At 38.8% G+C, this 22,841-nt stretch overlaps 2 protein-coding genes across 2 annotated transcripts in view; one reads left to right on the top strand and one right to left on the bottom strand.

Moving 5' to 3' along the window:
• Positions 1-2,904: 2,904 nt before the first annotated feature.
• Positions 2,905-3,812, bottom strand: FBXO48 (F-box protein 48). Its single transcript, XM_065891680.1, has 2 exons — positions 3,507-3,812; positions 2,905-3,066 (listed from the first exon to the last, which is right to left on the bottom strand). The coding sequence occupies exons 1-2, from the start codon at positions 3,810-3,812 to the stop codon at positions 2,905-2,907; spliced, it is 468 nt and encodes a 155-aa protein (XP_065747752.1).
• A 2,800-nt stretch (positions 3,813-6,612) lies between these two features.
• APLF (aprataxin and PNKP like factor) overlaps positions 6,613-22,841 on the top strand; it is an 86,183-nt gene continuing 69,954 nt past the window's right edge. The window contains exon 1 of the mRNA XM_065891656.1: positions 6,613-6,708. Coding sequence (XP_065747728.1) covers positions 6,613-6,708 — 96 coding nt within the window. The remainder of the gene's footprint in view (positions 6,709-22,841) is intronic.

Here is a 22,841-nt window from a genome sequence, read left to right as displayed (position 1 = left end):
GTTGAACTAGACAGATAAGATCATTCTCTAATTTTCAGTTCCTTCATGCATAAAATGGATATAGAGTTAGAGTGCCCCCCACATAAGCACAATGCTTGGGGCAGAGTAGGCATTCAATAAATGTTGGCTATTGTAATTAATCAACTTTGTCCATTGTTGACCTAATTTCATCCATCTGATGGTTTTGTTCTTTCAACTCTACTTTAAATAAAAATGTGTGATCTTCCATCTTATATATTCTTCCCAAGCCATTTCCTAGTGTTAATACTCATCTTATTTTTGTTAATATTATTAGGGCACTGGAAGTTTTGGAGAGAAGATATCATGTAAAGTCAAAGCAAAGATGAAATTAAACTGGTTAGGGGTATATTTTTCAAATTAGGCTTCTATACATGACTATTCTAAGGTCTAAAGTTTATATTCCCATAGATTTTATTAATGATTATCTTGGTTTAAGATTGGGTTATAAACTAGAAGCAACTAAGGAAAGGTTTCTAAAAACAAACAAAGAAACTAGGTCTTGAGCTGATCAAATATTATACAACATTGGAAATTCTTTAATCCTCTATCCCCAATAACCTTAACTCTTTTTACAAACTGTGCATATGTACCATGTTATCTGTGAGTGAAAGCACTCCTTCCTTTCATTCTACTCCACACACACATGTCCTCAGATGCCAATGGCTTGGTCTGATAAATGTATAATTCATTCTAAGCCCATTCTGTAAATTTGTCATTAAGTTCCAAAACTTTCCTTTCAGTGTAGACTGTGATCATAGTTTATAACTTATTATACATAGAATTATTTTAGTGGTATAATACTAAAACAAAAACCAAACTAAAGAGTATTCATATAACAAAATAATACTTAAGACTGATTGGGGTGACCCAATAATTAAAAATAAGTGAAACTTTTGGGTGAAGTTTATTTGCAAGTGTTTATTCAAAGAATTTAAAAAAAATATTTCAACTTTTCCTATTTTTCTCTTACAGCTTTTGAGAAAACAAGAATATTTCTTCATATATTAGCATTAATATTAAGCATCCCATATATCTTATAGGTTGTACATTGCATTTCAATACAATCTTATCCACTAACAATATGTTAACTTACTTTTATTTTACATTCTGGGTAGGATTAAAATAAATAATATAGAAATAATTTAACAAATCTTTATGGAACTATGTTCCAGGTTTGGGAACACAAAAATAAATAAATGGACCCTGCTATTAAGAAGCTCACAGCCTAAAAGGGGAGATAGACAAATAAAACAGACAATTTAATGTAGTATGCAGCTTTGAGAACGGTATGTACAAAGAACTAGGGGAACCTTAAGAGGGTCACTTAATCCAGAATGGTAGAAGTTTGAGATGGTTTCCAGGTCGGGATGACATATTTTACAAAAGAATTTGCCAAGAAAAGAAGTAATGGTGGGTGAGAAGAAGAACATTCCTATAGCAGGGATGACTGAATAGTCCTAGGGACTGGACTGCCTGATCTTCAAGGCCCCTTCCAAGCCCAAGAAGACAGTAGGAGACAATCAATCATCATCTACTTGATCCAACAAAGGGAATTTGTATAGAGTGGGGCACCTTCCTGACATTTGCCTACTCGTGGAATACCGATTTCCTGGACTCACTTTTTCATGCTATAGAGCACCATTTAAGAAGAAAATCCCATGCTAACTAAAGGTTTTGTAGACACTTTACCTATGGTGCTGATCACAGATTCAGAATGAAGAATCTGGAATAGTGAATATTATATCATCTACTTTTAAGAAAAAGAGAATGAAAGTTAAAGACTCCTATAAAGCTCTAAACTTCAACAAAGTATACAGGTTTCTCGAAAATAATATTTTTCTTTCTCTTCAGTTGTGGAGAAAACAGAAAGGAGCCAGTCCTTTGTCTTGGTTATCTACAAGGAGTACACTAGATGGTGCTATAAGGCTGTCAAAAAGAAGGTAAGTTTCACCAAGAAAAATAGTGTGGAGGTTCTGATGGCCGTTATGTGTGCTGAAAACTTTCCATATATTTTCAGTCCCTGAGAGCAATTCTAGGTTTGTAGGCAAGTAACGGGAATCTTAATCTCATAAGCTTTAGCCCTCTGGTCAGATTCATTTTAAATTAAACCACAAGTTTAACACAAAATGGTTTCAGTGTTTGACAATTCAATCTGATTCCACTGAAATGTAAATTTTAAAGTTATTGAAATACAAATTTATTATACATTTAAACACGTTGCTATTAATTTCATTTAGGGAATCTCCCCATGAGTCTAGTTATGTCTACTAATTAATAAATCTCTAGGGCTTCCCTGGTGGCACAGTGGTTGAGAGTCCACCTGCCGTTGCAGAGGACATGGGTTCGCGCCCTGGTCCGGGAAGATCCCACATGCCGCAGAGTGGCTGGGCCCGTGAGCCACGGCCGCTGAGCCTGCGCAACGCTCTCCCGCAACGGGAGAGGCCACAACAGTGAGAGGCCCGCGTACCGCAAAAAAAAAAAAAAAATCTCTAAGTCAGTTTCTTCAAATGGTTTCCTGAATTTTCAAATTATCATTAAGCAGAAAATATCAATCAAGCTCTCTTATCATTAAACTGCAACAGAGTAACACAAATACATGAAACAATACACTTTGAAATCACTCTATCAGTATAGTTTTTTTACATAAATAGAATTTCATGATTTTTCCACATTACAGTAAAACCAGAAACGTATTTTTAACTAAAGTGCAAAATAAAATCAAAGCTATATTTTTATAATATGTTCTACTTAGTTTTCTTTTAAATGTTAAATAGTAAAAAGGCAAACAAAATAATGGACGGCTAAAGATATACCTTTTATAAACTAAGAGTCACTTTAGTTTTAAACTCTCAAAGTTAGGAGATCTGTGTGTGATTTTTCTGCTTATCTTTCCAGTTCTGCTTCTAGAATTTCCCCCCATGTGTCTGCATCCATTGGGTACATGATTTTTTCTGGTAGGCTGATAGGAGAACATATGTTGCTATATCTGCCACTTAGCCATTCATGTTTCACTTTACTCTTCTGGTAATTCCTCAGTAGTATTACCTGAAAGAGGTAAACCACCATTGTTAAAGAAGGTAGTCAGTGGTTGGTGAGTGAGTTTGTTTGAAACTAGAGAAGCTGATTGAGAGGGCTGAAAAGATTATTTACATCGATATACACACATATACTAATAAGTGTGTGTGTGTGTGTACAGAACAGAGTGACTCACAGAGTCTCCCGGGGGTTTTGGATAAGGTAGAGTGAAATGAAGTAGCTATTGTGGTTAACAGAGGTAAATGCCCCCAAAATGTAAAAAGATGGATGGGAGATAGCGTGGTTTGCAGGAAAAGAATAATAAAATTCAACTTTAACTCCCAAAGCCAACAAACTCTGTATGTCATTCTGGATATGAAATCCTCCCTCTTCCAAGCAGAAGGTGGGCTTGGGCTCAAACTGACCACCATATTGTCAAGAACACTGCAGACTCCATAGGTTAAACTTACCCTCCAGGGATAACCACTCTCTAGATCATCATCTATCTCTCTTTGGCATACAGCTCTCACAGTCAGGCAATGAGGTTTCCACAAGGCATCGCTGTGTCTTATTGTGTGATTCCAGCTCCTGCACGTCACTGAAGCCCTGCACAAACTCCAGATGTCCAGCTGACTGAAAATTTTAAAAGTAACTTCTGGAGGCAGCAGTTCAACAAAGTTATTCTGACGCTCTTTTTTTTCCTTCTCAGCATCCGCAGAGTTCAATTCTAGGTCAGAAACCCTTGAACTGTGGTTCCTCTTGGAGTTTTTCTTCATAGCTTGATGTTTTAGTGAATTATCCTCATAAGTAAGCTAAAAGGCAAAAGTTAAAAAGACTCACTCCCTTTAGATCAGACTATAGATCCTACTCTGAGCCAGATACTTTCTGGGTATGATTTAATGAACTTTAACTTTCTTGACTTGAGCTTCTCAGTCTGTAAAATGGGGCCAATGATGCTTCTCTGGGGTGTGTTCTTGCAAGCATAAACAGGGATAATGTGTAAAACATCTAGCCCCACATCTGAATTGCGTGTGGGAGGCACCCAACACATGTTACTTCCTTTCTTCTTTTTAGACATTTTTGGTAAATGGGTTTGTTTCTAAATATTTGGTTTTTTTTTACTCCCAAAGAACATTATCTTAAAAAAGAGAAGTGATTCTTCACAGTCAGACTATAATTTATTTTTAGCAGTAGAAACGAATATTGTGAGAACACATTCGATTCCAAGTACTGATTGAAAATACTTTTGAAAAGTATTCGATTCTATTTAACTCATTAATATTTGTCTGTGGGAACCAACGCCTTGTCATTGAATTCTTCACCTACAGTTTGTGACTTAATCATAAACTTGATCAACTTTTAGTAGTTTATATAAGAATTGTTTATCTACTTACATCTAATGGGTAGGTGCTCACATTTGACACAAATACTAACTGAAATAGACAAGAAGTTGAGGTCTGGGTTATACTGACAAAATTTCAAATATTCAATAAGAGTAGTGTTTTAAAATGGCTTTTATTTATTCTTGGCTGTGTTGGGTCTTCGTTTCTGTGCGAGGGCTTTCTCTAGTTGCAGGGAGCGGGGGCCACTCTTCATCGCGGTGCGTGGGCCTCTCACTGTCGTGGCCTCTCTTGTTGCGGAGCACAGGCTCCAGGCGCAGGCTCAGTAGTTGTGACTCACGGGCCCAGTTGCTCCGCGGCATGTGGGATCTTCCCAGGCAGAGCTCGAACCCGTGTCCCCTGCATTGGCAGGCAGATTCGCAACCACTGCGCCACCAGGGAAGCCCCTAGAAATGGCTTTTTGAAGCTACACTACATGCATAGTCAATTATGAATTAAGATAACGGTCACTGAGGCCATCAAGCAACAGTGACTAACAACTATGAACAATGTTTATAACTCATCGAGGTATAGCACGTGACTAAAAATTTAAAGTCCAGTTTCAGCTAATTTACCTAAGGTGCATGGTGCAGGCTTCTGAAATCAGTTGAAAGCATGGAGCTATTTTGGCATATAAAGACAGTTCATATTTACTTAAAATCAGTTTATTCCATTTTGCACTTCCTTTTATAATGAGGGGTGGCATCACAGGAGAGGTTTCAGATACAGCTAAATACTTCTTCTAGCTCAGCTAATGACAAATTAGCTGACAAAGGGGAATGACAAATTCCCCTTTCCAGATGTGCTACTCACCTATATGTTTCTGTACTTGCCAAGACCACAGACGATCCCATTCACTTGGTGGTTTATGATCCAAATTAGTTCTGGTGGTTAGGATTTTAATGTCTGAGTTCAGCAGAGGACTTCCTCTTGAGAGTCTGGGTAAGTAAGAAAGCAAACTGGTAAAAACAAGTTCATGAGTCAAGTTTTTGTCACCCCCACCCTCCTGCCCCATTAATATAAACCAAAGCCAAACTACTCTATCTCATATTAGGAAAAAGTTACCGTGCATTTAATTGCACATTTGTTACTTCTCCCAAGATCTCACTGGGGATAAAATGCGTCCTGCCTTTACAGTTAAACCACAGGAGGCAGATGAAAGCTTTTGAATTTAACAGGTGGGGGTGCCTTGGTGAGGTTCCTAAAATCTCACTAGGCATTTTTCTTCTTTTAAGTCCAGTTTTGCCTGGATGCCTAGAAACCTATCCTCTTCTGCCCCTTCTTCTTTCTGAACCAAACTTTGCTGAATTACCTCTCTAGTTAGGTGACAGATCGCCCCTCTTTCGGGTGTCACACGGAGGGAGGGATCGGAAGGCAGCGCAGACGCCCGGCTCTCGGGGAGCCCTCACCCCCTGCGGACCCCGCAGGTTGGAAGGAATGACCCCACGTCCTTTCTGAGCCACCCTCCTGGCGTGTCCCGCCCAGACTGCATTTGCCGGAGTCCAAACCATATGGGGCACTGACAAGTAAACAACAATTGACAACCGTCAGCACCAAATGTCACCGCAGCTCCGGCCGGCTAAGCGGACGCTTGTGCTAGCGCCAGGGCCGCGCCCCCGAGCACGCCCGCCCGAAGTCAGCCGGAAGCGAAGACCCTCCTACCTACTGGGCCGTGGCGACCTCTCCTTCAACGATTTAAACCTTCCGGACTTCGAACCCTTCTCCTTCAAGTCCCTCACGTCCAGCCCACTCTAACCCCGCCTTGCTGACTAGTATTTCGCACAGGCGCAGAGAGGAGCGCGCATTGCCTCTTGGGATTGGTAGTTTTCCCAGGGCGTCTCAGCTCGGCAAACGAGGAGAAGTGGAGGCGCCACGGACTACAAGGACCGGTGTCCTCCGAGACAGGTGGGCGGTGAGAAGGGCTGGGTGGGGGGGTTAACCGGGGCTTTTAAACAATAGTTTGGAGGCGGCGTGAAGGGGGATATCCCTGAGCTAGTCGCTGGTCTGAGTGGAGGGGCGGGACTCCGTACCCGCGCTGGGGCCCCAGCTCCGCGCGGCCTGGTCACACTCAGGGGCAGTCTTTGCTCCACCTCCCCCTGTGTTTTCCGGGGGCCTGCGTAGGCCCGGCGCCCGTCCATGGAAGGCGGAAACGGCTGCGGGGTCCGGCTCCTCGCGAAGGGGTCTAATCCTTGCGGCCATGTCCCGGGTCTTCGAGCTGCAGCCGCAGGACGGCGGCCCCCGGGTGGCCCTGGCGCCGGGGGAGACGGTGGTCGGCCGCGGGCCGCTGCTGGGAGTAAGTGTGGCGGAGGCTCGGCGGCCCCGGAGAGCCGCGAGATCCTGGCCGGCTCTTGAGGCCCTACTCGGGGTCCTGCGCCTGTTCCCCGCCGCGCCGGCCAGGCCTGTCTGGATTTTAGAAGTTTGGGGGCAGCACGTTTTTCAGTCAACTTGACTTGGGTTATCGTCATTATAATCTTACCCGGGGGTCGGCAAACTGTGGCTCTGGCTCCAAATCCAGCCAGCTTTTGTTTGGACCCACATACTAAGAATTCTCAAATTTTAAAATGTAAAACGTAAACAAAAAATCCATGTTAAGCGTTTCAGGGAGAATAATTGCTCTAAGGGTTGGGGATATTGCCTCTTGGCTTGGTAAGCCACAGTGTTTACAGTAGTTTCTGGCCCTTTACAGAAAAAGCTTGCCAACCTCTGATCTTAGCTTTTCTAGAATAATTTCTTTTAAGCTTTGGCTCCTTTGGTGGTACTGTGTCGGCTTTACTTTTATTGTAGTAGCCTTTTTCAGCAACAGTGGCTCACCCTTCTGTAGTGTGTAGTATTCCAGGCATTGATCTAAGGACTTTACCCATACCAACTTCTTAATCCTTTCCAAACCCTATGAATTAGGTGCTCTTATTATCTTCATTGTTCAGATGAGAAAATTGAGCTATGGATTGGTTATTTAAAGGGCACACACAAGCTTTTGGACGCAGAGTGCCATTGGGCTATGTATTCTTCCTCTGGGATGTTTAGGAGTTAGAAAACTTGCCTGTACCATTCTGGAATTTTGTAGATCTCTCCCTAAATACACATATATTGTTTTCTCAACATTCAGCATGTCTTGTTTAGTGCCTGCTTTGCGCAGCATGTCGTGCAGACCCTAGCACTGCGGGGCACACAGGGATGAATGGGTCCTTGCCCTCCAGTTTTCTCTTGGACTGTCCCGACACACCTGTGTCAGTGAGCCAATACCAGGGAGTAGGGAGTGTTGTCTGTTACCCTGGTTAACCTCCAGTGTCTAAATAGAACCATAGGTATTAGCCTTAGGACTCCTCTCCAAGCAGGAAAAGGAGTGGTGGTTCAAGGTGGTGATGGGGAAGTCAGTTCTAAAGGGGTGTGAGTGTATGTGTGCGTACATATATGTGTATGTGGTAAGATTTTTGAGAAAGTTCCAAGTTCACTTGCCGGTTTGTTTGTGGGGTTTTTTGTTTTGTTTTGTTTTTACTTAAATGTTTGTTATTTTTCTTCAAAGTTTATTAACCTATACATACGTTTGGTGGAACTGTCTGGAGGTTTCCTCCCTCCCTTCCTCCCTTCTTTCCATCCTTCCTTTCTTCCTTCCTTCCCCTTTTCGTTCCTCCTCCCCTCCCTCCCCCTGTTTTTCTCTCTCTCTCACTTTATCTCAGTGAGAAACAGAGTATGTGCTTCATCTAGAAATGTTATGTCTGATTACTAATGAGTTTTAATTTCCTTAACATACTGTATGACTAACACCGAGTGCCGGTTAAATGATGGATGAATTTTAGGCCTCTGTTTTATAAACTTGACATCGGGTCACAGACCGATTCATTATTTGTAGCTTGATCTTTGTGTTATAGGCTTGCTAATGCGAGAGGAGCCTATTTGGTTTCTCTCTCTTTTTTTTTTTTTTTTTTTCTGTACGCGGGGCCTTTCACTGTTGCGGCCTCTCCTGTTGCGGAGCACAGGCTCCAGACGCGCAGGCCCAGCGGCCATGGCTCACGGGCCCAGCCGCGGACCGGGGCACGAACCCGTGTCCCCTGTGTCAGCAGGCGGACTCTCAACCACTGCGCCACCAGGGAAGCCCCGTTTCTCTTTTTAAGAATGGTAAGGAATAGAAAGTCAATTATCTGGTCAGGATTTTCCTTTTTGAATAGTCATTCAGTGATGAGATTTAAGTTGCCAAGGCAGGTTATTAGAAGTGGTTACGAACTATACTAGATGTGTGGAAGGAAAACCTTGAAAAACAAATTACCTTGTGGTTCTCAAGATTTTGGAGCTGACAGACAGGTGTTTCTTCTCTGCAGTGGTTTAAACTCCACCTGAGGGCTGCTGTTTCAAACAACAGCAATTCCAGTGAGTTGGTTGGTGTGTTTTGTTTGTAGTGTGTGAGAGAGCAGACTTAGTAAACTCAGGGAGTTTATTGTAAATTCGTATCTATCTGAAGTGATTAGTAATAATCAGGATGATTTTTGAACTCTCTTAACTAGCCATGTCTTTTGGAGACAAGTTTCACGAACCTTCATGGCCACAACCTTTAGGTTCATAATTCCAATGTGTAAAGCATTCTTTGTGGTAAAACAATTTGACCGTGGGAATGCCTTCGTGTCTTTACAGTGGCAGGAAAACCCTTATAGAGAACATTTGTAGACAACAGAGCACAGTGAAATTTCATTTTCTTGTTCCCTTTGCTTTAGTGTAAGTCATCAGGGAACCCAAGGTCTTTATTTAACTAAGTTGTCATCAGGGAACCCAAGGTCTTTATTTAACTAAGTTGTAATTCTGTTTCCTGATCACCATTTAAAAGGTTTTACAGCAGGATGAATCTCCAGGGAGTTTTCCTAGGTGAAAACAAACAATTCCAAAGGTCACATATTGTATGATTTAATTTACATACTGTTATTGAAATGACAAAATTATAAAGATGGGGACCAACTTAGTGGTTCCCAGGGCTTAACGAAGAGGTGAGGGGAGCAGGAGGGAATTGGGTATGCCTGTAAAACAACAATGAGGGATTTGTTTTGTGTCTTGACTGTGTCAATATCAATATCTGGTTGTGATACTGTACTGTAGTTTTGCAAGATGTTACTGCTGGGGGAAAGAGTAAACAGTACAAGAGATCTTTCTGTAATGTATCTTTTAACCATGAATCTACAACTATCTTAAGTAAAAAAATTAGTTAAAAAAAAGATTTTACAGCATCTCAAACAACAGAATACCATTAGGCCCAATTATTTGCTTTATGGTTTTTCTTGAATTAAATCCGATTTTGCTCTTAAATGAAAACTGCTCTTTCTGATTTCAAAGTTTCCTTATTCTGTTTTGATAGCAGGGATTATAGGACCCATTCCTTTATGATCTATTTTCCTCCAAGGAAGTAGGACAGCACCTGGTACCTAGTGCGATTTCCTAAAGGCAGATGTGATTGAAGCTACTGCTCTAATTAAAAAGAGAAAGGGCCCCCAGGTGGGGATGGAGTTAGTCCTGGGCTCTAGTGCAGACTCTTCACCAGGCATCAGTTCACCACTTCTAAGACTGTTGTAAGTGTCCCACAAAGTTTATACAAAGTAAGCACTCCCAGGCCTGGCAACTCTGCACTGTTCCTACTTGTTGCCAGACTTCACCTGCTGCGGCTGTCTGGTCTGACAAGGTTTGTCCCTAGGGACGTGCCAAGCACTCCTAGCTTTGCCCTGCCCTCAGTTATTAAGCCTAGTACAATTCCTGACGTATGGTAGGCCTTCAGCACATGATCTCTTCCTTTTCTGCATCTCAGCCTCACTCTTCCAACCCTCATAAAGAGCCTACTTGCAACCTAGGTGTAAAAAGGAGAGCGTAGAGTTTTAAAGTGAATATAAATATAGTAACGAGGCAGTGCTACCAACTGCTAAAGCTTAAGGAGCAACATTCATGGTGGATTGTGTTAGCATTTTTTCTATTTTATTGACTAATTAGTAAATTCAGAAAATAGCTAATGAATATATACTATAGTTAGGTGGGAGGAATGAAGGAGAAATAAGTCCTTGCTCTCAGGAAACTTATAGTTAGTAGGTATGAGAGACATAGAAGCAAGTAACTAGAAAGGGGAGCTAGGCAGGCACCTCCAGTGAGTGAAGTGGGAGAGAGTAAGAAAAATAACACAGGGACACACTGATAGATGACAGCGGTGTCGTAAATGACAACTGCCTCAGTGTTGAGGCCACAGGGAGAGAACTGTGTAATGCAGTTTCTGCTACTCACCCCCATTCCTACCTAGTAAGTGTCATATCACTTTTCTCAAAAGTAGTAAGAAATCTAGATTTTTAGATATAACCTCTGATTTTTAAAAGCTCACATTAAAAGTTTTGTTTCAATACTTTGAGCCAAACAGAAGGATGTAACGTGATACAGAGAGGTGTAGGAATGAACCCACAATTAAGATGAGGGCTCAGAGAAGGCTTCGTGAACTCACTGACATATTGAGCTGACTTTAAAGTGTTAGAACAGTTAGAATTTTGATAGGTCAAGAGTAGACAGGAAGGGAAGGGCCCTTAAGGCTAAATGAATGATTTAAGGCTCTAAGGTTGGAAAGGGTAAGGCATATTGGATAATTGGATAAGCGTTGAGTAGACTTGTGGGACGATCACATTACATCAGTGATTCTGTTTAGCTTTTACAGACATTGCTTTTACAACATGTACTAGTTTTCTTTCTTTTTTAAAAATAGGCTTTTTATTTTTCTTAAAAATAAAACCTCCCCTATCAACATCCCCGACCACAGTGGTATATTTGATGAACCTGTATTGACATGTCATTATCACCCAAAGCCCACAGTTTACACTAGGGTTCACTCTTGGTGTACATTCTATAGGTTTTGACAACTGTGTAATGACATGTATCCACCATTGTAGTGTTACAGAGTACTGCCCTAAAAATCTCAATGTTCTGTCTGTTCATCTTTCCTCTCCCCTGCAAGCCCTAGCAACTACTGAACTTTTTAACCATCTGCATAGTTTTACCTTTTCCAGAGTATCGTATAGTTGGAATCATACAGTATGTATATGTAGACTTTTTTTCAGATTGGCTTCTTTTCATTCAGTAGTATGTATTTAAGGTTCTTCCATGTCTTTTCCTGTTTTTTTAGTGATGAGTAATATTTCACAGTCTGGATGTTCCACAGTTTATCCATGTGTCTACTGAAGGATATCTAGGTTACTTGCACATTTTGGCAATTATGAATAAAGCTGTTATAAACATCCATGTGCAGGATTTTGTTTGAACATAAGTTTTCAGTTCTTTTGGGTAAATAATAAGGAGTACAATGGCTGGATAGTATGGCGAGAGTGTGTTCAGTGTTGTAAGAAACTGCCAACTGTCTTCCAAAGTGACTGTACCATTTTTCATTCCCACTGTCAGTGGATGAGAGTTCCTGTTCTTCCACATCCTTGTCGGCATTTGGTGTTGTCAGTGTTTTAGATTTTGGCCATTCTAATAGGTGTGTAGTAAATTGCTTTTCATACGTATTTTCCAATTTAATTCTTTAAATTGTCATCTGCCGGGTACCGCTCAATGTGAATACGAGAAACCAGATTTGAAAACTACTTTTAGACACACTAAGTGGAATGCTTGGCACAGAATGGGTCTTTAAGAAATGTCTGCTGACCTGAACTAAATGTATTTAGAAAGCTTCATTTACCAAAGTCCCAAGTGGGGATTTAGACCCAGTTTTATCTTACTAAGCTGTGCTTATATTTTTACTCACTATGTTGCCTCTGTCATAATATATTAAAGTTGAGGATGATGTTCTCACATTTGTATAGCATTCACTGTGCAAGCAGAATTGCAAGCCAAACGGATTGAGTGAGTTGAAATTTCAGTGGCAGTGAGTCAGCACAATTTCATCATATTGGCTAACAATTCGGCAACCTTGAAGTAGGAGCTCAGAAAGTATTGGATTTTACTTTTAAAAGTCTAAATGATCCATATTTCATTAGTATTGTGGATTACATGGGTGTTTGTGAGGTAGTCTGATAACCTACCTCTTATTTACATCATTATTCATGTGAGAAAGTATATTCACAAGTTTCAAAGACCACATCCAGTATATTAATAACCTTATAAAGAGAGATCATGCATAAGTTGGAGTCTGCCTAGAGAGCCTCTGGTCAAAATCAAGTCCATTTCCTCGAACTTGTCTTTTCTTAGTATCAGAAATTGCACTTTGATACATTCCACGTGGGATGATGTTAAACAGCTTGTGTCAGCTAGCTTTTGCTCTGTTCAGAAATAAGGTCTACTTATCATCTAATATCATGGCAGCCTTAGTGTTGATGTCTGACCTCTGGAGTGTGGGCTGGACCCAATACTGGGGATCACTCTAGGTAAGAAAAGTTTATGGTTTGTCAACTGGTTTACAGTAACCAGTCTCTCTTCAATTCAGGTCTTAATTTTATTTTTATCTTTTTTATTTTTTTAAACATCTTTGTTAGAGTATAATTGCTTTACAGTGGTGTGTCAGTTTCTGCTTTATAACAGAGTGAATCAGTTATACATATACATATGTCCCCATATCTCTTACCTCTTGCATCTCCCTCTCCCCCACCCTCCCTATCCCACCCCTCTAGGTGGTCACAAAGCACCGAGCTGATCTCCCTGTGCTATGCGGCTGCTTCCCACTAGCTATCTGTTTTACATTTGGTAGTGTATATATGTCCATGCCACTCTCTCACTTTGTCACAGCTTACCTTTCCCCGCCCCCGTATCTTCAAGTCCATTCTCTAGTAGATCTGCATCTTTATTCCCGTCTTGCCCCTAGGTTCTTCTGTCCATTTTCTTTTTTAGATTCCATATATATGTGTGGGAATATGGTATTTGTTTTTCTCTTTCTGACTTAACTTCACTCTGTATGACAGACTCTAGGTCCATCCACCTCATTACAGATAACTCAGGTTCGTTCCTTTTTATGGCTGAGTAACATTCCATTGTATATATGTGCCACATCTTCTTTATCCATTCATCTGTTGATGGACACTTAGGTTGCTTTCATGTCCTGGCTGTTGTAAATAGAGCTACAATGAACATTGTGGTACGTGACTCTTTTTGAATTATGGTTTTCTCAGGGTATATGCCCAGTAATGGGATTGCTGGGTCGTAGGGTAGTTCTATTTTTAGTTTTTTAAGGAACCTTCATACTGTTCTCCATAGTGGCTGTATCAATTTACATTCCCACCAACAGTGCAAGAGTGTTCCCTTTTCTCCACACCCTCTCCAGCATTTATTTGTAGATTTTTTGATGATGGCCATTCTGACCGGTGTGAGATGATATCTCATTGTAGTTTTGATTTGCATTTCTCTAATGATTAATGATGTTGAGCATCCTTTCATGTGTTTGTTGGCAATCTGTATATCTTCTTTGAAGAAATGTCTGTTTAGGTCTTCTGCCCATTTTTGGATTGGGTTGTTTGTTTTTTTGATATTGAGCTGCGTGAGTTGCTTGTATGTTTTGGAGATTAATCCTTTGTCAGTTGCTTCATTTGCAAATATTTTCTCCCATTCTGAGGGTTGTCTTTTCATCTTGTTTATGGTTTCCTTTGCTGTGCAAAAGCTTTTAAGTTTCATTAGGTCCCATTTGTTTATTTTTGCTTTTATTTCCATTTCTCTAGGAGGTGGGTCAAAAAGGATCTTGCTGTGAATTTCAGGTCTTAATTTTAGATTTTGCTTATTTGCCCCACAATATAAGTTTGGGGACAGAATTTTATGGAAATTATGCCTAAAATAGATCCCATGCTTCTTTAGGTTTAGGCATTTTCTCATAATACAGGCTTAAATCCCATAGCAGATGATTTTCTGTTTTTCTCTACTATGAAAGTTTGAATTTGTCTGTTGTTGATAGAGCAAACCAGATAATCTTATGTGATAGCACTGTAAATTATAAAGTATTGTACAAGAAAATTGTTATTATCTTAGCCTGTGGTTTGTTATGTAGCTTATTCTGAAAAAAACAAATTTTTCCTCTTCTCTGTTTTTCCATTTATAGGAACCAGGCTAAATGGGAACACTGAATTCATGAGATATATTATTCCTGTCTGATATTCAGAAATTTCTCTGGGAAGACATTGTCAGAAAAATTAACTGATGTTGGTTTTTTAGTAAATATTATATATGGACAAAAATGAAATGAAAGGTCCAGTAGCTTTTCTACTTTTACTTTATTCAGGTTTATTTTTTACTTTTAGGATTTTGGACATAATAAACAAATAGGTCAGAGACCTTGGTTCAAAATATCTAAACATTTCTGCTGATAGTGTAAGAAAATCTTCATTTTGTCTGACTTCAGTAAATGCCAAAAATAAATATTTGGCAAACAAATCACAAACAGTTCTTTTATGTTTTCATGTCTTTTCTTCTACCACAAACTCCATGTCTTAAAAATGGAGAAAACTTGTACGTGTGTCATAACACATGAAATATCCAATTGAAAACCAGAAAATCAAAGATAAGGGATCCACATTGTATTAATACAAAAGTCATATAAAAACAGAGATCCCGGGCTTCCCTGGTGGCGCAGTGGTTGAGAGTCCGCCTGCCGATGCAGGGGACACAGGTTCGTGCCCCGGTCCGGGAAGATCCCACGTGCCGTGGAGCGGCTGGGCCCGTGAGCCATGGCCGCTGGGCTTGCGCGTCCGGAGCCTGTGCTCCGCAACGGGAGAGGCCACAGCAGTGAGAGGACCGCGTACCGCAAAAAAAAAAACAACAGAGATCCCTGTCCCCATTCAAGACACAGTCTGAAGAATTCAAGTAAAAAGGGTTTTTTCTATAGTGTCTGAAGAAAAATTACTGTCATTTTAGCTGTTGCTAACAAGAGATAGGAGTGATTTCAGTGTAATTCTTCAGTCTGTGTATCCTTCAGAATTTCTTTTCTAAGCTCCTGCTGTATGCTGTGCAGTTCTTTTAATATTAAATGTTCTTGTATTTGAATGCTTAATTTACTTAGCTTTTCTGTTTTCTAATACTCCTTCTCTCACTGGCTGAGCATAAACGAATTTGCTATTAGTGTCCAGTATCAATAATAACAGTTGTTAGAGTAGTGTGTGTTAATCGTAATTGCTTCGGCTGCAAGTAACAGAAATGTGACAAACGGCAGCTTAATCAGATTAATTTTTCTTCTGTAACAGAATCTTGGGCAGTCGGTGCAGGGCTGGTGCAGCTGCTCAAGGAACAGGCTTTTCCGTGCTCCTCCTTGGTCATCCTTTGCGTATGGCTTTCGCATCTGTACTCATAAGATGGCTGCTGTACCTTGAGGTGTTACACATAAGCTGGAAGAAAAAGAGAAAGGCAGAGGGAAAAAGGTACAGGCCAGTTGAGCCTGTTCCTTTTTATCAGGAAGACACTAATCTTCCCAGAAGCTCCAGTATATTTTGAAATGTAGTCTTATTGTTTTGTTAGGTATGGTGAGGCCAGCGGACCAGGAGATGATTATTGTTGAAAAACTAATTACTCATAGTTCCGGAGAGAAGTAAGGACACAGCATGCCACACAGGGCCACACAAGGTTGGTGGAAGGCAGAGAGAGCTAGGGGAACTGCAGGAAAGCCTTTATTGTGGTTCTCTTTGGAGTGAAGGGGCAAGGCATTGTAAACAGAGGATGATCTAGTTTGAATAATCTTATGGGGCTCTGGGCTTTAGGGGCCACGCCTAGTTGTCGGATGCCTAGTCCTAGGGTGGTTAGGGCAGTGTAAGGACTAGGTAAAGCCATCATTGGGGGTGTGGCTTTGGATGGGTTTGTTTGCATATGAAAGGTGCACTTGCGGGTGAGTCATTTACTGTTTCTTAGAATCAGTAACCCTGGGAGGGGTAGCCTTTCTCTAGTCAGCAAAGTCTTAGCTATCAAGGCATCAGATACAGAAACTATAAAACATGGTTAATACACACTCTTCCTTATGTGCTTGGCTAGAATTGTGTCTCGGCCATCCATAGCTATGAGGAATTCTGGCATTTGGATGTTTTTAACTGGGTACATTGTTACCCTAAACAAAATTGAAGTAATAGTAGTATGAAAGAAGAAATGAATAGATATTGATTAAGCAACTAGTAGCATCTGGTACACAGTGTCATGCGTGAAGAATTAGCATCTGAAAAGTATAGGTGTAGTTTAAATCATGACTTACAAATTCACGTGCCTGCAGAGGCCCGGTATGCAATAAAGAGTGAAGCCGGCTAAGTGGAAGATTATAGGGAGTGCTGGGCACTCTGGGCAGGTGGAGGGTACATACACTCTTCAAAGTAAAAATTAAAAAAGATACTGTCTGAGTGATTTGTGGTGTGTTGGCTACCAGTTTGTGGTGCTTAGTCTAAATCAAAGGAATATTTTAAAACAGCATATAGAAATGTAGAAAATAGAGCATGTAGAAAATAGAGGGTTATTAATTTCACTGGAACAGGTGTAAATTAAATCACACTTCAGTTATGTTATTTAGCAGTCGTGTACACTACATTTTCCATTACCTGATGATAACCCTTTTAGTACCAAGCAAAAATGTACCAATATTTTTGAAATTTTAACTATTTTTGCCTCAACTTTTCATTTCGAAAGATTGCAGACCTGCAGAAAAGTTGAAAGACTAGTACAACTAACACCTATGTATCCTTAACTTAGGTTAGTTAATGGTTAACATTTTGTCCCATTTACTTTTTCTTTATCTCTCATATGTATAAATATATATATATATATATATATATATATATATATATACACACACTTTTTTTCCCTCTTTCTCCTGAACTCATTTGAAAGTACATTGCATGGCACTTCATCCCCAAATATGCCAACATGTATCACCTAAAAACAAGGACATTTCTATATACATTATATATGTAAGTTATATAAATTATACTCGAGAAATTTGTAATGGTGCAGTAAATTTTAATATTCCATATTCAGTTTTACCCAACTTTCAAATAATGCCCTTTTCAGCATTAAAAAAATTTAGGATCCAATCAAATATATATTATCTTCTTTAATCTAGAGCTGTCTTTCATGGCATTAATGCTTTTAGCAGTCCAGGCCAGTTGTTTCATAGAATGCCCAGAATTTTGATTTGTCTGATTGTTTCCACATAATTAGATTCAGGTTAAACACTTTGGGCAAGAACATTCCATCGGTGATATGAACTTAGAGGAGCATGTCAGGAGGCCCAGGTCTCTCTCTCTTTGTCCTGTTGTTGGTGGTTATAAATGTGATCACTTGCGGAAGGTGGTGTCTATCAGACTTCTCCAGAGACGATGCTATTCTTTTTGTGAGTAATCTGAGTGATGCTTTGAGACTTCAGGAGTATTCTGCTTCCCATCAAGCTTTCACCTGAAAATTAACATCCATTGTTACTTTACTGAGTCAGTTAATGTTAGTAGTTACAAAATTGTGATTTCCTCATTCCATCATTTCTTCTATGTTAGCTGTCATTCTTTTATAAAGAAAGGCTTTTTCTCCCAGCCCTGACCGCAGCCCCTTTCTTGAGTTCAGTATGAACTCATGGATTATTTTGTATTGAGTGTGTTATATTCCATTATTGTTATTATTCATATTGATGCCCACACTATTTTCAATTTTGCCGGATCTCTGAGCTCTTGGATGTGGGATGCATTTTCAGCCTTTCCCACTCAAGGGGTGACTTTTTTGTGGTTCTCGCTCCCGTCTTCTCTCTTCCTCCGAATTGCCACTTAAATTCTGTTCCAGCATCGATCCTGAAGCTTCATCCGCATTTGGCATTTCTTTCCCCTCTTACATGTAAATTAAAGTTAGTGGTAGCCTGTCTCCTAGTTGTGCTTTAGATGTGGAAAATAGGTGGTTTTATTTGCTGTATTTGTTGATCTCTGATTTTTTGGAGGATGTGTGGTGTGATTAGAAGTTAGGTGGCTACAATTATTTGGTAGGACGCTGGAATTCCTCTATTTTAACTACTTCTATGGTTTTCTAAGATGCGAAATGTCTGACTTTCAAATGAAGTTTTTGTTTAAACCTGATGACTCTTGGTAATCAGTAAGTTAACTCAGATAAGCCTTTAGTACCTTGAGAAGGATGTTATGCCATTCGTCCTACTCCCAGGAGTCTCTAGCCAGTGTACTCCTTTGAGTCTTTATGTTTCTTTGTTTTTCTACAGCCTTTTTCTTTCCACCTGCAGACCAACATCATTGTTAATGCACTGACTACTAAACCCTATGCACTTTATTATCTGCTGTGAATAGACAGCTGGGAATTCAGAAAACTCATCTCATTAGACTTGGGGGTGATCTTAGAATAAACAGGACCACGTGAAAGCCTGAAGGCCTCTTGGAGCTTTATTTAGGGCTTGATTTTTCTTAGAATGTCTGTTTGCTTAATAAATAGCCATTCTTCCTTATTTCCAGTTTTTTAGTATACTTTAGTTTACAGTCAAGCTGATGTTAAATCATCTAAAAATGATATTTTACCTAATGATAATGAGGGAAGCAGTACAGTACCAAGAACAAAGATGTCTTTAGAATCACAAATCCTGGTCCTGCTGCTTATTGGCTGTGTAACTTTAAGTAGTTCCTTAACTTCTCTGCACTTCCATTTCTCACCTGAAAAACAAAGATAGTAGTATCTTCCACAGGTTTTGTGAAGATGAAAAAGATATATGTGATAAATATAGAACAGTGCCTTGGTCTTGATAAATAATTGCCATTACAGTTAGTATGTTAATAAGAATGTATGAATATTTACTCTGCACAAGGAGCAGTGATTGCTGTTACATAAAGCAGGTCATCAGATCTTTAGGATCTGTTTGTGATCTTACCCACTTCTCACCATCCGCATCCTGAAATTCAAATAAGCTTTAATGATAATTTGTTAAATCTCTAAACTTTCCATTGAAAAAGCATAAATTATTATTTTGTAACTTACTCATTATTTAGAGGTGTGGTTTAAAAGGGACAGGTATAGCTAAATGACTGAATGATGTTAATTTCAAAGACTCTAAAACACTTTTGTTAGTACTATAGAAATGCACAGCTTGTGATGAAATTACATTGTTGTAGAAACATGTGTCCACTAGAGGTCACATTATACTTTTATGTTATAGCTTCCTGCAAAAATATGGTTTGAAAAAGAAAGAAACCCAAGCTGGACTATTACAGGAACCATGCTTATATGTCATGGTTTTATATTGGACAGTTTCTTACTCTGTTGGTTAGAAAATCAATTTGTATTATTGAAGTTAACAATGAGATATTACTCTCCAAGTTATAAATAGAAACTTCTTACTCCTCACCACACAATAATTTGCAGTTCTTGAAACTACTTCTGAATGATTACAGGTAGGTGTAGAGTAATATATGACTGTTTTTCTCAGGTATTTATTTTTGTTAATAAGTATGGATTTGGAGTCCTACCTGCTTGAAGAGTAACCTACACAGGCAACTTAAATTCTCTGGACTTTCAGCTTCCAAATATGTAAAATGTGAATAATAGCTATGACAGTATTAGGGTGAAGCTCAATATTTAAGTGAAAGTTCTATGCAAATGATTAAGTTTGTGCAAATGGTAAAGTGGATTATTAGATAACTGCTATTTTGGGCCCACTAAGGCACATTATGGGAAGAATATAGGAACCTCCAAATTTCTGTCCTCTCTTTTCTGATTGAATAGGCTACTAGTTTATATTTAATTTTCTGAAATAGCCATTGTGGCTAATAGTGGATATATTTTAAATAGGCTACCTTTAAGATATTTTATTTTAGAAAATGTTCTAAAAATCAACTGTAGCTGTGTGGAATATTCACTATGTGGAATTTATTCCACTGCTATGCTTGATGTTACTGTTTTTATATAGTCACAGCCTTAAGCGTGGAATTAGTCGTTGGCTAAAAAAATGAGTACTGATTCCTGGAAGTTTCATATTTTTGCAAGTTTTTGTAGAACCAATGGGTTTACTTGAATTTAGGCTTTGCTACAGTCTGCTTTTACTGATAATTTTGGTCCTGATGTGGATAAGGTCAGAGATGAAGTGATAGATACTAAGGTAATGAAGAGGTAGGCCGGATAATTATGGTGCTAAGTAAAATTGGTGATTAAAATGTTTTCATTACATAAAGTCACAAATTACAAAGGTAATCTTAACTGTTCTGTTAATAGCCATGCAGGGAAGGCTTGATTGGCAATTTCAACATTGAAAGTGCAAGCAATTTTTTTTTTTAATTGTGGAGAGGGGAGATAGAAAGTGCAGAAGTGAAGGTTGCAATTTATTTTATTATTATCATTATTTAAATATTTATTTATTTATTTGGTTGCACTAGGTCTTAGTTGCGGCAGGCGGGCTCCTTAGTTGTGCCATGTGAACTCTTAGTTGCGGCATGTGTATGGGATCTAGTTCCCTGACCAGGGATCGAACCCAGGCCTCCTGCATTGGGAGTGTGGAGTCTTATCCACTGCGCCACCTGGGAAGTCCTCAATTTTTAATCATTGGTGTGCAGAAGTGATTGTGAGAGTAAGTAGAACAGTGTTGGCTCAAAACAGGAAGCAAATATATAATTAAAATTTTTTTCTTCACTGTAAATACTCGGTTTTCACTGCTCCCTCTCCTACCTTCCTGTTCTCTTAACTACTGCTGATGGCCCTGAGCTCAAATGCAGGTCTGCCTGACCTGGGTCTGCTTGACACCAAAGCTTGTAGTCTTACCTTTTACATTTACCAGACTGCTGCTTTTTGAGACCTTCTGTCATTATAACATAATTTATCTTATCTGTATTTGGAATGCTTCCTGATAAGTACATATTATATAGATTTTTTTTTCTCATTTTATGAATTTTATTGATAAGAATCCCTACTAAATGTCTGTCTTGAATGGAAACCATCATGAAAGGTTTTGGGATCTCTTAGTTTCCAGCCTTGAGTCTCTGCTTCACTGTTTATTTTTCTGTGATTAAGGTCCCTTAATCTCTGAGTTGTTTCGTTATTTGTTCAGTGAGGACAGTCATTTCAATATACAGTTGTTGAATAAATAATAGATTTCATATATAGCCTACTGATTTCAGAAACGTTGCTGTGGGGTTTGTTGTTGTTATTGTTTTTTAGACAGGTGGCTGTGTTTGAAATTTTAATTTTTTTTCTCCTGTAGATAACAGATAAGAGAGTGTCCAGAAGACATGCCATTCTTGAAGTGGTGGGTGGTCAGCTTCGAATCAAACCGGTAATATGTTATTGATGATTTATTTTAACATTTTCTCTCTCACGTGCTTCCAGCTCCTGATTGGAGGGGCTTATTTTTAAGGTTATGAAAATAGGGAATTAATGTCGGAATATGTTTTTCTTATTGCCAGAAGATAATTGGGAGATAAAGATCTAAACTGTTTAAGCTACTTTTTTTTTCCCATGGGGCAGTGCTACATTTATGTAGTTAGAATCTTAATGAAAGGTGACTACCAGTTCATGTGTACATCATGATTTTGTTCATGAGTAGATATTACAAATAAGATTCTATAAGAAAGTCCATAACTGTGTAATGGTTGGCTTTTGGGGGATGGGTTAGCAACCAAAGTCACTTAAGTGTTATAGACTTGTTTCAATAGATTTCTGTACCTAGAGTATTTTCCAAATTGGCTTAATAGAGATGCTTAATTGGAGTCATGTCTATACTTGGATGAAAAGTATTCAGGTGTATTTTGAACTTCTGTGACTATTTAAAAGAGTATCGATAATATAAAATAAATATACTTAAAGGTGATTTTATTAATGGAAAATTCTTTCTTCAGGTTAAACTTTATCCCTTATGAAGTGGGTCAGATTTCTGTATGGGTGTTTAACAATGTTCAAACAAAGAAGACACCTTTTAGAAAACATTCTTTACCTTGCTTGGTCTTTAATTAGATTGTGTTGATATAAGTCAACAAGTGTCTTTTGAGCACCAAACTGTGGTAGATACAAAATTAGAAGTTAGAGCAAAAATTCCACATTAGATTATAGACTTTTAAAACTAAAATTTGGGATGGTAACATTTTATTTAAATTATACCTTTGTTTATATTTATCTTTTAAATATTGTTTAGTATAATTTTATGAACTTTTAGTAAGTGACCTTATATACATAGGGAAAAGGTAAGTGTTTTTACCCTTTATTTTATTTAAATTATTAAATAAATATTTAATTTAAATTATTTTTTATTTAAATTATACCTTTGTATAATTTACCTTTATTTAAATTATACCTTTGTTTATATTTATACATTTAAATTATACCTTTGTTTATATTTATCTTTTAAATATTGTTTAGTATAATTTTATGAACTTTTAGTAAGTGACCTTATATACATAGGGAAAAGGTAAGTGTTTTTACCCTTTTCTTGGTACTATTATTTTTGACAACTTAGAATGTCTAATTCTACATAGTCAGCAAGTTGTTAAATGAGAATTAGAACTCAGGTTCTTTGCA

This window comes from Phocoena phocoena, chromosome 14, assembly GCF_963924675.1.
Source record: "Phocoena phocoena chromosome 14, mPhoPho1.1, whole genome shotgun sequence".
In the NCBI taxonomy this organism is placed as follows: domain Eukaryota; kingdom Metazoa; phylum Chordata; class Mammalia; order Artiodactyla; family Phocoenidae; genus Phocoena; species Phocoena phocoena.
The sequence above is the reverse complement of the archived record's forward strand: the minus strand, read 5'-3'. Positions and strand labels throughout refer to the sequence as shown.